Genomic DNA, 13,918 nt, shown 5'->3' on the forward strand with positions numbered 1-13,918 from the left:
TGATAACTCGGCAATTATTTCGTGACGTTGGTTGATGGTGGGTTCAACGAGCCATAAGTCAACAGGTTGACTGACCAATCACGGAGGCGATTTATACGGATATTTCGTAGGACACAATTGTGACATCGACGTGGAGTCCTAAATGTTTTATAACATTCGTTGCCGGGTCGTGGATAGGACTTCCATGGTGATCCTAAGAGTCGATTCTTTTGACTATCGATTGTCTCTTGAGACTACGGCAGATTTTGGGTGACTTTGGTTTCTTTCTCACGGTCATCCGTAACAGGGGGCCAAGTAGATTTTTTTTCGGGTCATTTCATGCGTGTGCTTAGATCGGAAGGAGTCGAGTTGAAGGAAATATTCAGCCTTTATCGGGTACTCGATATTTCTCAGGGCCACTCGAGGAGTCAGAATCGAAATGCATGGCCATGCTCGGATACGGATTCGTTTTATCGGTTAAGTTACTCTCTAGTCGGGGAAACCACTCTAGATACAGATCGATTGTAAAATACGACCTTTGTGGATCCGGATCAGCAAATTGTTTTACATTGAGTGGGAGAGATTTTAAATGAATATGAGAATCGGTTATCGCACCTACACTTGTTCGGACAAGTGGGAGTTTGTTGGAGCTTGTGTCCTCCGGTTAGTGCGGATAACGTCATTGCACATACACTTGTACGGACAAGTGGGAGCTTGTTGGGGTTGGTGTCCTTAACAATTAGTGCAAGGACTCATAAACCTCTAAAAGGATCAAAGGGCATACTTTGGTATTATTATCAGTTGATCCACGTTTATCAATAACGGTTGGCTTGCTAGATAAGTTTGACGTTATTGTCATACAGATGGCGGTGATCAACTGGTCCCTAAAAGTCACACCTATAGGATACGTTCGAGAGATGTGACGGTATGAAAATACTGTCATATAGATGCCAAAATTGACTAACCAGTTAGTCCGAGTTATTTGACTAGTAATTAGTCAAATATGTGATGTTGAGATATTATATTTAATACGGATTAAATATCATGGGCTAAAGCGAATTAACTTGATTAATTCGTAAAATTAAATATACGTGATTTATATTTAATTAAATGTATATTAAAAATAATTATACAATCTTTGTTTTGTCGGACACGTATTAATAATTCAGCTAACCCGTATTATTAGCTGATGCCTTAATTTCCGATAACCGATAACAGTTTATAATATAAACCCGTCATATACACTTAGCGAGTGATGGACCAGACCGCGAGTTTAAGTGAAGAGAAAATGAAAAGCCCATACGGGCTTCTCTCACTCGGTTTGGCCGAGAGCCATCCAAGACAAAAGGAGAGCTTTCTCCTCTTGTCTAAGGGAATTCATTATTGCGAAAATTAGGGTTTCGAGAGAGCATTTTTCTCTGTAGAAACCGAGATCTCACATCTCAAGCAAAACTCACATCAGTTCTCCCTATATTGCAAGGCAATCGGAGAACACTGTTCTAGCACAAGGGCATATCTCGGACAAAGTCTTGGGTGTAACGATTAGGAGGAAATCTGCTTTGATTTCTGTTCTTTACGCCGCAATTTAAAGGACCCGAGGTTATTTCTTGTTCCTTATCGTTTCTATTGTTTTTATGTTTTATGACGATATTCGCATGTATAAATTTACGTTATAGTCCTGCAATTTAAGGGGTAGTATACGGATATTAACCCACAATATGATCACTTGCAAGTACGACCTGAAAGACACCTTGCATTGAGTGGGAGATAGTAATAGGACAAGAGAATTGGTGACGCACACTTGTCGAGGACAAGTGGGAGATTGTTGGAATATGTGTCCTCCGACAATAATGCGATCACGACTGTTGATCATGATGATCACATGTTTAAGTCTCATTAAAATGAATACAATTGGGAAGTAATTTTGTTCTTGTCAATGGTCAACATATATCGGTAATGATTGGCTTACTAGAGTTTGACATTCTTTTGTCGTGTGTGACGGTGGTGATCGATTGACCCCTAGGTCATACCTAAAGGGCAACCCTCTTAATTGATTATTTAATTAATCGTATAATGTTACGAGTTAATTAAATTACTTGAAAATTGACGGACGATTTTGGAAGTAAAATTTACGTATCATATTGAAATGTGATTAAATAAGATACGGTATGAGTAATTAAATTGTATAATTACTCGGATGAAATAAATTGTTTAATGTAACAATTAAATTTGAATGAATTGTTATAAATACAATATGTTGTAATTTATAATTGGTAAAATTTTTGGCACAAGTAATTATGAAATTACTAAGTCGATTTTTGTATGTGACGTATTTTTATTAATACGTTGATTTTTAATATGTTAAAAATACATAACAAATATATGTGACATATGACATGTAACATATAGACAATTGACAAAAATAATATGGATTCCATATTACCAAATGGGCCGAAAAATAGAGGGACTTAAGCTAATTATATGTTGTTTATAATTAGTGGGAAAACACAATGATTAAAGGCAACCCTAGCCTTGCATACCTATTGTTCCTTGTGAAGAACAATTTCTTCATGCATTGGCTCCCTTTATGTCCTCTCTTACACGGTTTTGGAGAAGAACAATTCATCATTGTTTTTCTTATAATTTTACCTAATAATACTCTAAAATGTTTTAGATTATATTCATTCATTCAACTCATCCAAAATATAAGTTTTCTAGAGAAATAAAATCCTCTCTTTATCTCTCATCAAAACCGAAAATACTTAAGTGTTTATAAATATTTTTGGTTCAATTTTCTACTATAATTAATATTATAACTAGTATTTATAATATTGATTTAATTAAGAGGAGCCTTGGGTATAAAGCATAGGGAGAGATCTTACATTTAGATCTTCATTCTTCCATTGGAATAAGCTCAAGAACAAAAGAGAAAGGTGATCTCTTTTGTGCCCAAATATCCGAAATTAAATATGTAAGGACATAATTTCTCCTCTATTCATTTTATTGTTTGCATGCATAAGTTCCGTTATTAATTTTATGACAAATTATTAGACATATAAGAGTATGTTATAATGTATATGATTCTACATTTCTTTCAGCTATTTAGTTTAGTGATCTTCTATTCAAACCCCAATTGTGACACCCCTAAGACACCACTAGTTGCAATAGAAATCTCATCTCAATTCCCGTCCCTTGGGATCCGACCTTTACTTGCCTCTTTACTAATTGTAGAGTTGGTTGTGAAGTTATAAATTGTGTTTTGGTCTAGGTACTCCTAACGACAAGTAACCGAAAAGATTTATCGTCCCGACCAAAAATGGCGCCGTTGCCGGGGACGGTGTTAACTTGATTTAGATTTTCTTATATTGTTATTAGTTGTGTCTTTCTTTGCCTTGGGGAAGTAAAACTCCTCAAGGTTTGTTCTAATTGTTTTCGAGTTGTTTGATATTTTGCATGTCTAGAAGGTCACAAGGTGACTTGTTACCCTTTGATCGTGAAATTGAAAGAACTTTGACAACCAATAGAAGACTTACTAGGAGAACTTTGAGAGGTGTTAGTGAGGTTATTCAACCAAATACTATTGAGTTCATCAACCCTTTTGCAAGAGAAGGTGAGGAGAACCCAACACAAAATCCAACACAAAATCAACCCACAATGCCTAAGTTTTCATCACATTCCGTACCCACCGAGGAGAACCTACCCAATGGTACTCCCACACCACAACATCTAACCGGAAATTTTATTGCCAAATCCGCATTTATCTAATTAGTCGAAAGAAGCCAATTTGGGGGGATGCCTAGTGAAGACCCTCATTCTCATATGGAGGCTTTTTGCGATTATTGTGATGCGATTTCTCAAACCGGTGTAACTCAAGACCAAATTTGATGGGTCTTATTTCCTTTTTCTCTAATTGGCACCGCGAAACAATGGTTGAAAAGCCTTGATAAGGCTACTCTCGGAATTGATTCTTGGAAGAAATTGGCTCTAGCTTTCTACAAAAAGTTCTATCCACCGGAAAAGACTAACATGCTAAGAGCTCAAATTACGGGTTTTAAGCAAAGGGATGAAGAATCTTTGTATGAAGCTTGGGAGCGATTCAAAGGAATTTGTCGCTCATGTCCTCACCATGGACTTAGCGAGTGGTTCTTGGTACAACAATTTTGGAACGGTCTATATGAAGATTCAAGGAACATTCTCAACATGGGATCAAATAGAATATTCACCGAAGTTGATGACAATCAAACTTGGAACAAAATTGAGGAAATGGCGGTCCATAACTCACAATATAGTAGACCTCGCAAGGCTACTAGAGGAGGAAAGCATGAAGTGGACTCCGTTACTCAATTGGGTGCTCAACTTAGTGCTCACATTGATACCATCAATTTGAAGTTCGAAAAAGCTATGGCTAAACTAGAAGAAGCCTCAAAATCACCAAAGCATCATGTTAATGCCATGACGGCATCTTCATCAATCCCAAGTGGGATATGTGAGAATTGTGGAACTTTGGGACATGACCAAAGTGAATGTAGGGGAACAAATGAACAAGTGAATGCTTTCCAAGCATACAAGAGTGGTACCCCTTATTCCAACTATTACAATGAAAACACCAAATTCCATCCAAATCTCTCATACAAAAGCCAAAATGTTCAAAACCCTCAAACAACATACACCCCACGTCCCATGAGAAACCAAAATCAAAGACCCTTTTACAACCAAAACCAAGGTTACCAAAATCAATCTCCATACAATCAACAAAATGACCAAGGTTTTGATGTTCAAAAAGCGGTCCTCCAAATGCAAAATTAAACAAGAATTTTTCACTCAAATGCAAAAGGATAGTCAAGCAAAGGAAATCACCATCAACAACATTCTAGCTCACACCAAAATGTTGGAAACCCAATTGACTCAACTAGCATCTTCAAGCTCACAAAGACAAAAGGGGCAATTACCACCTCAAAGTAATCCCCCAAGACATGAAACGGTTAGTGCCATTCACTTGAGAAGTGGTACAAGGTATGAAGCACCGAAGAAGCAAGTTGAGGATGATGTTGTGAAAGCTAGTGACAAAGAAGAAATTGTGCAAAACTCCAAGGATGGGGAACCATCAAAAGAAGAAATTTCAAAGAAAAATGAAGACAAGGTCAAGGAGAAGGAGCCCATTGTGATTAGACTTCCTTTTCCAAGTCGTCAAGCCAAGCCCAAATTTGATGACCAACTTGGAAAATTTATGGAAATTGTGAAGAATTTGGAAGTCTCAATTCCTTTCACGGAATTAATCAATCACGTGCCGGCCTATGCAAAATACATGAAAGACATCCTCACAAAGAAGAAGTCGATCCGGAAGTTTAAGACTATCGCCTTCACTAAGGTTAGTAGTGCAATACTTCAAGGGAGTTCACCTCCAAAACTCAAAGATCCGGGAAGCTTCTCAATACCGTGTACCATTGGCGACACCACGATCAACAAAGCCTTATGTGATCTAGGGGCTAATGTGAGTGTTATGCCGTACTCGGTGAGTAAAAGGTTGGGGATGGGAGAGCTTAAATACACCAATATCACACTCCAAATGGCCGATAGATCGACGAAGACACCATTAGGGATATGGGAAGATGTTCCCGTGAGGATTGGGAAATTTTTCATCCCGGTGGACTTTGTCATTGTTGACATGGAAGAAGACTCCAACATTCCAATCATTCTAGGAAGACCTTTCTTACACACCGTGGGAGCGGTGATTGATGTGAAGCATGGAGAGCTCACTCTAGAAGTGGGAGATGAGAGCATAACTTTCAATCTTGACAAGACCATGAGAGCTCCCCGTTTGCATGAACCATGTTTTATGGTTGATCATTATAGCCGGAAGGATGATAGGAAGAAGTCGGAACTCCAATGGAAGAAGAAAATTGAAGATGCTCCATTCAAAGAGCAAATGAATTATGACAAAGAGAGCTTGCAAAGCTCACCAAAGTCAAGCAATGAAGAGGATGGCCTCATTGGCCAAGACAAAAAAGTGGGAGAGTTGTCTCCATCAACTCAAGAGATCTTTAGTGATCAAGTAGATGAAGTTTGTGGTCTTTGGGACGATGAGTTTGAAGGGATTTTCAATCCCTATATTGGTAATGCTATCGATCAAGACCGACAACAAGGGCAAAGGTCTATTGAAGATCTTTATCATGATAATGAACAAGCTTTTGATTACTTCTTCAAGGTGTTGAGCAACATCAACAACACCTTGGCCATGCCCCCATGACATCTCACTAAGGATGAGAGTTTGGTGGAGTCCTCCCTAAACCACCATTTGTAAATATTTCTAACTCCCTAACTCGCATTTTAATTCTTACATTGCATTTTTGTCATTTTTGGATTTTTATACTTTGATCAAAATAATTATCATTTTTGAGAGAAGTGAGGGAGGGACTAATGATTCAATTGATGTGTAGTGCTTTAGCTTAGTGTGGGGATAGCAATTGCCTAGGCTATTCATGCCTTAGTAGTGCCCCCACAATGAAGAACACGGGATTTGAAGATGAAAAATGACACGGGATATGCAAGTACACGGATGGAACTGAATCCGGGTAAAAGGGGCAGAATCCGAGCGTCTTTGTGGGAATCCGCCCGTCTTTAGGCAATCCGGGCTTATTGGTCAGAATCCGCCCGTCCTTCTGAGCTGAATTTTTGAAATTTTGGGACTGTTGATAAATCCGAGCGTCCTGCACGAGAATCCGCCCGTCTCCAGAAAGACGCCCGTCCTGGAAGAAAAGACGCCCGTGTTTTTGGCTGAGAAAAACAAGAAAATTCACTGGAAAGAAATCCGCCCGTCTTCAGCGAAAGACGCCCGTCCCGCAGCTGACAAATCCGAGCGTCTTTGCTGAAAGACGCCCGTCTTTAGGCGAGATTCCTGAGACCAAAACAGGCAGAATCCGAGCGTCCCGACGGAAAGACGCCCGTCTTCCCCCTGCAATTCAAATTTTTCGGGTCTTTTATAAACCTCCTCCCACATTCATTTCTTCATTCCTTCATTCAAAACACTACCCATAAACCCCAAAACTCAAAACCCTCATCCTCTCCATCACCAAAATAAGATTTCCTCAACCAAATTCAACAAAACCAAATCAAAACTTCCTTTTAACAACAATTAATCACTCCTCTTCCAACAAAAATCAAACCAAGCACCAAAATCTTCAACCTTTGAGTCGATTTTTGAACTTATAAAGGCAAAGCCTTTCACCTTAAAATCGATTTGGGTATACTTGGAAATTGAATATTTTCACTCTTTTCTTGGTTTAATCATCAATGGCAAGGACAAAAGGAGCAACAACGGCACCTAAGGCAAAGGCACTCTCAACAAGGCAAAAGAGTCTTCAAGCAAAGAAAGCCTCATTGGCTATGGTGGTAGCTAGTTCAAACTTGGAAATGCAACAACAACAACCTCCCTTGGAAGCAACAACATCAACAACTCCGGAAATTGCTCAACTTTCGAACTATCCGGAGGTAATTTTCATTTCTAACTCCCATAGGGGCTGTAAGAAGCAACTTAGCCCTCTCCTCTAAGTCTCTCATACCGGCGTCAGTGGACTTAGGCTGAAAATCCACTACTTTGTCCTTGTTGTAGCTCGAACCTTCTTCAGACCGTCTCAGGAATGAACCATTAACCGTCATAGGGTCATACTTTGGAACCGGAACTGACCCATCAGCATTTGGATCTTGCCTCAATAATTTCGGAGTCGTCGTACCCCGAAATAAGTGGTCCCTCAAGTTATCGGGCATTGGAGGACGAAAAGGTTCAACATCAGCAGCGTCTTCAGTCGATCGACCATGTAGGTCAGTCGATCGATTGACTTCCTCGAGACCGGAAGTCGATCATCTTATTACGCGGGTGGTCGATCGACCAGGTGTGTCAGTCGATCGACTGACATACCTGCTGATCGTCTTTTTCTTGCTACTGTTCACTCCGGCTTTTTTCTTGCTCGGTTCTGCCTCATCTTTTGCGATAGCATCTTCGACTATAGCGGGCCCATCAAGGGTAGACCCACTCCTCAAAGTGATCGCATTTAAGGTCTCTTTTTTATCCGGCTGCGACGGTAAATGCCCTGGAGCTCTAGTTGCACTTTTACTTGCCAGTTGGGCAATTTACTCTCCAACATTTTTGTAGAAGTCTCTCTAGCTAGAGACTCCTTTTGCAGCAAACCCGACAAATTTTGAACCATGTTTTTCAACTCAGAAATGTCAGAACCTTGAAATTGCTGCTGCTGAGGCACATAGGGAGGCTTTTGATACTGCTGCTGCTTATGAGGGGGCACATAATTCTGCTGCTGCTGCTGCTGTGGACCCGGATTAAGGACGTTTTGGTTAGTCCACCTCAAATTGGGGTGGACATTAGAAGGATCGGGATAAGTACCAGTCTGCCTATAATGTTGAAAGGCAGCACATGTTTCATTCGAACTAGTACAAAATTCCGAAACATATCCCTCTCCTCCACATCTTTTGCATGTAAAGGGACCGTCTGACACTGCATTAACTTTATATATCCCTCCTTTTTGGGATCCCCCAAAATCTATCTTGTCGAATCTCGCAGTAAGGGCCTCTATTGCAGCTACAGCAGGAGATTCAGCTGATCTTCTCTGATTTCCTCTAGAATTTCCATGCTCAGCTTTATGGGTGGCCAGGTCATCGATGATTTTCCACCCCTTTGTCTCACCGCTATTTTCTTGAAATCTCCCATTAGCTGCAACATCTAGGATAGCTCTCTGATCATCATAAAGACCGTTATAGAATTGGTTGCAAAGAAACCATTTCTCAAACCCATGGTGCGGAATAGCTCGCACCAGTCTCTTGAAACGGACTCATGCCTCATGAAAATCTTCATCAGGGCCCTGTTTAAAGCTTGTGATCTGAGCTCTAATCGCATTGGTCTTCGAGGCAGAGAAATATTTCTTGTAAAATGCTAGGGCCAGCGAATTCCAATCAGTAATCCCATTAGCAGCTCGATCCAGATCTCGGTACCACTCCCTAGCAGCATCACGAAGCGAGAATATGAACATCGTCTCCTTCACCTGGTCCTGGGTCACACCTGCTGGTGGGGATATGGAACAACAGTAGTCAATGAATGTCTCCATATGTTTAGCCGCATCTTCATTTGCAGCTCCCCCAAATTGGTTTCTCTCAACCAAGTTAATGTAAGACGGTTTTGGTTCGAATTTCCTTTCCGTCCCGGCTGGCAATGCGAATCCCTTATAGAGATTTTCGGCTTTTGGCTCGGAGTGACTGGCTATACTCGCTTCTTCAGCCATATCTGGAGATGTAACGGTCTCAGCTGAAGAAGTATAAATAGGAGATGAAGGTGGATCCTCCTCAAATAGCTCGTTCTCGTAGTAACTGGACAGAGTACTCAGCTCTTCCTCTGTCGGCAATACTCTAGATGATCGTCTTAACTCACGCAAAGTCCTTTCGATCTCAGGATCTAATGGTCTCAATTCACCACCCTGTGACCTGCGCATAAGAGGAAACTACAAGTAGAATATGAGAAGAGTTTAAGGAACAGATGTCCCTTAAACTAAGAAAAAGACTAAAATAAAAACAACTAAAAATTAAACAATTGCCTCCCCGGCAACGGCGCCAAAATTTGATACATGTCGATGTGAGTACCAAAGATAAATTTATAATCCAAACTACTACTATAGATAGCGGCAGTTAGGGTCGAACCACAGAGAGGCGATGCAATTAATAGTTGTCTAATTTTAGTCCAAAGTAACAAATGTGTGGGGGTTTGTTTTGAATAGTTCTATAACTAATGTAAATAAATGAGCAGTAGATAAAAATAGATGGAAGCAAATATTAAAGGAATACTAAGATGGTCGGTTCACTGTAGTTTCGACGGCGGCAACTCTAGGTAAACTGTCTTAAACATGTTAGACGGGAAAATAAAAAGTCATGTCGGTCCAATTTAACAGGTAGCAACCTTTCGGCCTAAGCTACGGGTCCCTAATCTCACTAATACTAACTTTCGTTCTTGATTAATGAAACTCAAAATCTAAATTAACTTATCTCTTGATCTTATTAATTTAGTCGTCTTAATTAAGTAGTCTATTTTCCTCCCCATCTTTCGATCTTGTCGGGTCGGTCAATTCCTAAGCATTCAACTAGTCGTGTGCACTCGATTCGTCAAATATAGCAATTAAATTAATTAAGTCGAACCAAATCTAACACGCTCTGGTCGATCGACCATGTATGTCAGTCGAAGCCGTCTAACCTACAGATCCCCTATATCTTAGCACAAAAGATTTAGCTACTCATGATGGTGATAATAACAGCAATAAAATTAACTAACAAAGCAAACGAATTCATACTTAAATTAACTAAATAAATGACTAACATGAAACGATAATTTGGCTTTTGGGAAATCTAAACTAGCAATTCTAATCTATGAATGAAATAAAGCAACAAACTGAACTAAGGAACAGAAGAATACCGTAAGAAGAATTGAACAGAAAAGATCAAACCCAATGCGGAAAGTAAACTTTATTGACGGAGAATTAAACTAAACTAATTAAAAGTTCAAACTTTGTGTGATGAACCCTAATTGTTTCCCTAAAAATCGATGATTATCTTCTGAAACCTAAAGTTACATTATATAGATAGTCTTACGTAACTTTTATTCCTAAAACCTAATTACATTGGGCTTTTCTCGTTTCCCAAATTTGCGTCAGATTCACGGTTTGGTCGATCGACCACAAAGACCAGTCGATCGACCGAACCTCACTGATCAGTAGCTTCTGATAATCGTACTCTGGTCGATCGACCATGAGCACCAGTATATCGACCACTCCAACAGGTACTTGGCTCCAAAAGCTTCGCAAATTCGTCTTTCGGGCCTCGATACGCGCACCAAGTTTGCTTCCCGAGTCTTTACTCCATGTCAATTGCAATGCTAAGTACTCGGGGACGGATTTGGCTCATTTCTCGCTGGATTCTTCACATTTCTGCAATATTACACAAAAACACAAAAGTAGACGGAAATAGGGAAAATAGTAGCATAAACTACATAATTGAGCTCTGAAATGCGAGTAAAACAGGGTGTAAAACATCATATAAATGACACGCATCAGCAGGCGTGCCCAGCAAGCCCAAATCCAGCGGGGAAAGCAGTCCCAGCAGAGGAGAAGCTGCGTCCAGAGCCTCGACCCAGGAGGGATCAGGTGCAGATGTTCTCAGAAGCAGAGGACCTCCAGTGCTTGACCCGATGCAGGTGATGATTCAGGGGATGGATACTCTGCGTCAGGCCGTTGAGGATCTCAGGAAAGACAACCAGAACCTGATCGCTCAGATCGTAACCGTAGTCCAGCCCAAACCAGCGTCAGCACCCGAGGCCCTGAACCTGACCAGCGGTGGAGGATCACGTCGACCAATTCCGTCAGAACTAGTCACCAGACTAGACCTTGCAGGAGTAGCACCCAGTGAACCAGTCGAGCCTAGAGGATTGGGATGTTTGTCATTTGACAACCCACCCAGCCTGCAGCAGACACCAGGTAATGCACCGCTTAGCACTCCGTCAGGGTCTGACTATCCACCTTTTGCAGGAACACCCATGCACCAGACATCCGGATGGCAATCTGGAGCTGTCATCAACACAACAATTCCATCACTCAATTCACTAGTGGAGCCTGGATCGGAGGCCTGCAGCAGACACCAGGATGGCGGCCAGGATCTATAATCAGTGCAACACCAGTGACAAGTCATCTAACGTCTGGCCAATTTCCTGGAGGGCCCTGGTTAGGAGGTACACTTGTTGGTTCCTTCCCGCCTGTTTCTAACCCCCTTGCAGGAGCAGGTAGTTCGCTGGAGCAGCAATACCAGGAGCTGAGGGACCTAATGTACAGGATACCAGGCGTAGCACGTCCATTAAAGAAAGCGGCACAAGATATCTATGTAGACTCACCTTTCGTGGACGACATAGCCCTCGTCGGCGTTCCTAAGGGATGTGTACCACCAGCTATAACGCTCTACGACGGAACCACAGATCCACTTGATCACGTCAACCACTACAAGCAGAAAATGATGGTGATAACCGCGACCGGGCCCTTAAAGGAAGCTTGTATGTGCAAAGGATTCAGATCAACCTTGTCTGGAGCAGCCCTGCAGTGGTTCGTCGGCCTGCCCAACAAAAATATAGCCAACTTCGCCGACCTAGTTAATGCATTCAACCAGCAATTCGCCAGCAGCATAAAGCCAGAGAAGCAGACCAACGACCTCTATCGGATAGTGCAAGGGTTTGAGGAATCTACTCGTGATTACTTGAACAGGTTTAATAAGGAGAAGGTGGCAATTCCGAGGTGAGATATAGCAACCGCTATACAAGCGTTCCGTCGAGGACTGCACTAGGATTCAGATCTATACAAGAACCTGACCATGCATCCATGCACTACCTTTGAGGAAGTACAATCAAAGGCGATTGCTGTCATGAGGCTGGAGGAAGACTCTGATCCCATAAGAGGCACTTATGATTCGGACCCAGTATCCAGAAAAGCCCCGGTGGAAAAGAGGAGCGAAAGATATAAACCCTACAGCAGGAGCGTGAACAAAGTTTCTGGAACTTTTGAAGGAAAGGGCGAGGCAGATCTGCTTCCAAAGGTAAGCGAGTATGGTTTCACCACTAATCTTGCAGGATTGTTCAAAGCCCTGCAGGAGCTGGGTCGCAGAGTCAGATGGCCCAAGCCTCCAGCAGAGGGATACTCCAATAGCAGAACGGATACTGGCAAAAAGTGTGAGTTCCATGGCAGCAACACCCACGACACCGACGAATGCCATTCTCTCAGGAAGGAAGTCAAGTACCATTATGATCAAGGAAACCTGGATCACCTCCTACCCATAGGCATAACCAGAGTGAACTCTGCAGATGAGGTTCTGCCATCTCCCCCTCCTCAATGCACTAGAACGGTGAATGTTATTACAGGTGGCTCGGAGCTATGCGGATTGACGTACTCAGCAGCAAAGAGGCGTGCCACTGAAGCAAAGGGAGATAAGCCAGAATATTCCTGCAGAATCAGTCGCCAGAACCTGCCATCAGTCACCTTTGACGAAACAGATGCTCAGTCTGCTCCAGAACAACACCACGATGCTTTAATCATCACGCTCCCCATAGAAAATTGCGAGGTGAGAAAGATCCTGGTGGATACCAGAAGCTCCATCAACTTAATCATGCTAGAGACGCTCAAAGGAATGGGATTCAGTGAAAAAGATATAGCAAAGAAGGCGGTCCCCTTGGTTGGTTTCAGTGGCGAAACAAAGCACTCCCCAGGAGAGATCGTCATCCCAACTTATGCCGGAGGAGTTAATAAGCAGGTAAGGTATCTGGTTATTGATGGACCCTCTACTTACAATGTGATCCTTGGCAGGCCCTGGATCCACAAGATGAAGGCAATACCCTCAACGTACCATCAGTGTCTGAAGTTTCCAACGCCTTGGGGTATGCAAGAGATACGTAGGGACCAGGAAGAAGCTAAGGATTGCTATAAAGTGGCTCTGAAGTCAACAACCAGCCCATCTGCATAGCAATTACAGAGTCAGTGCATCCAGGACGAATATATTGAGCCCCAGCAGGCAGAACTAGACGAGGTTATCCTGGACACGCTGCATCTAGAACAAACCATGCTAATCGGATCAGAATGTACAAGTAACATTCGCGAAGAACTCGTTCGGTTGTTGAAAACTAACATGGACTGTTTTGCTTGGTCACATAATGATATGATAGGGATAGACCCAAGTGTGATAACCCACAAGCTAAGTGTGGATCCAAGCCATAAACCTGTGCAGCAGAAAAGAAGGAAGTTTGCTTCTGAAAGGAACCAGGTCATAAACCAGGAAGTAGATAACCTGCTTGCTGCAGGAAAGATTCGAGAGGTGAAATATCCAGAATGGTTGTCTAATGTTGTGGTGGTTCCAAAGA

At 41.9% G+C, this 13,918-nt stretch overlaps 1 protein-coding gene and 1 non-coding gene across 2 annotated transcripts; one reads left to right on the plus strand and one right to left on the minus strand.

Annotated features, from left to right (window-relative positions):
* Positions 1–4,005: 4,005 nt before the first annotated feature.
* Positions 4,006–4,112, minus strand: LOC141616494 (small nucleolar RNA R71). The gene has a single exon (XR_012530839.1). It is a non-coding gene; the product is annotated as a small nucleolar RNA R71 (small nucleolar RNA).
* An 8,269-nt stretch (positions 4,113–12,381) lies between these two features.
* LOC141613587 (uncharacterized) lies at positions 12,382–13,524 on the plus strand. Its single transcript, XM_074432329.1, has one exon. The coding sequence runs from the start codon at positions 12,382–12,384 to the stop codon at positions 13,522–13,524; it is 1,143 nt and encodes a 380-aa protein (XP_074288430.1).
* Positions 13,525–13,918: the final 394 nt, after the last annotated feature.

This window comes from Silene latifolia, chromosome 11 (assembly GCF_048544455.1).
Source record: "Silene latifolia isolate original U9 population chromosome 11, ASM4854445v1, whole genome shotgun sequence".
Lineage (NCBI taxonomy): Eukaryota > Viridiplantae > Streptophyta > Magnoliopsida > Caryophyllales > Caryophyllaceae > Silene > Silene latifolia.

Bases quoted from the DNA above. Each gene is read 5' to 3' on its own strand.
- LOC141613587 (XM_074432329.1), top strand. From the start codon at position 12,382: ATGCATCCATGCACTACCTTTGAGGAAGTACAATCAAAGGCGATTGCT.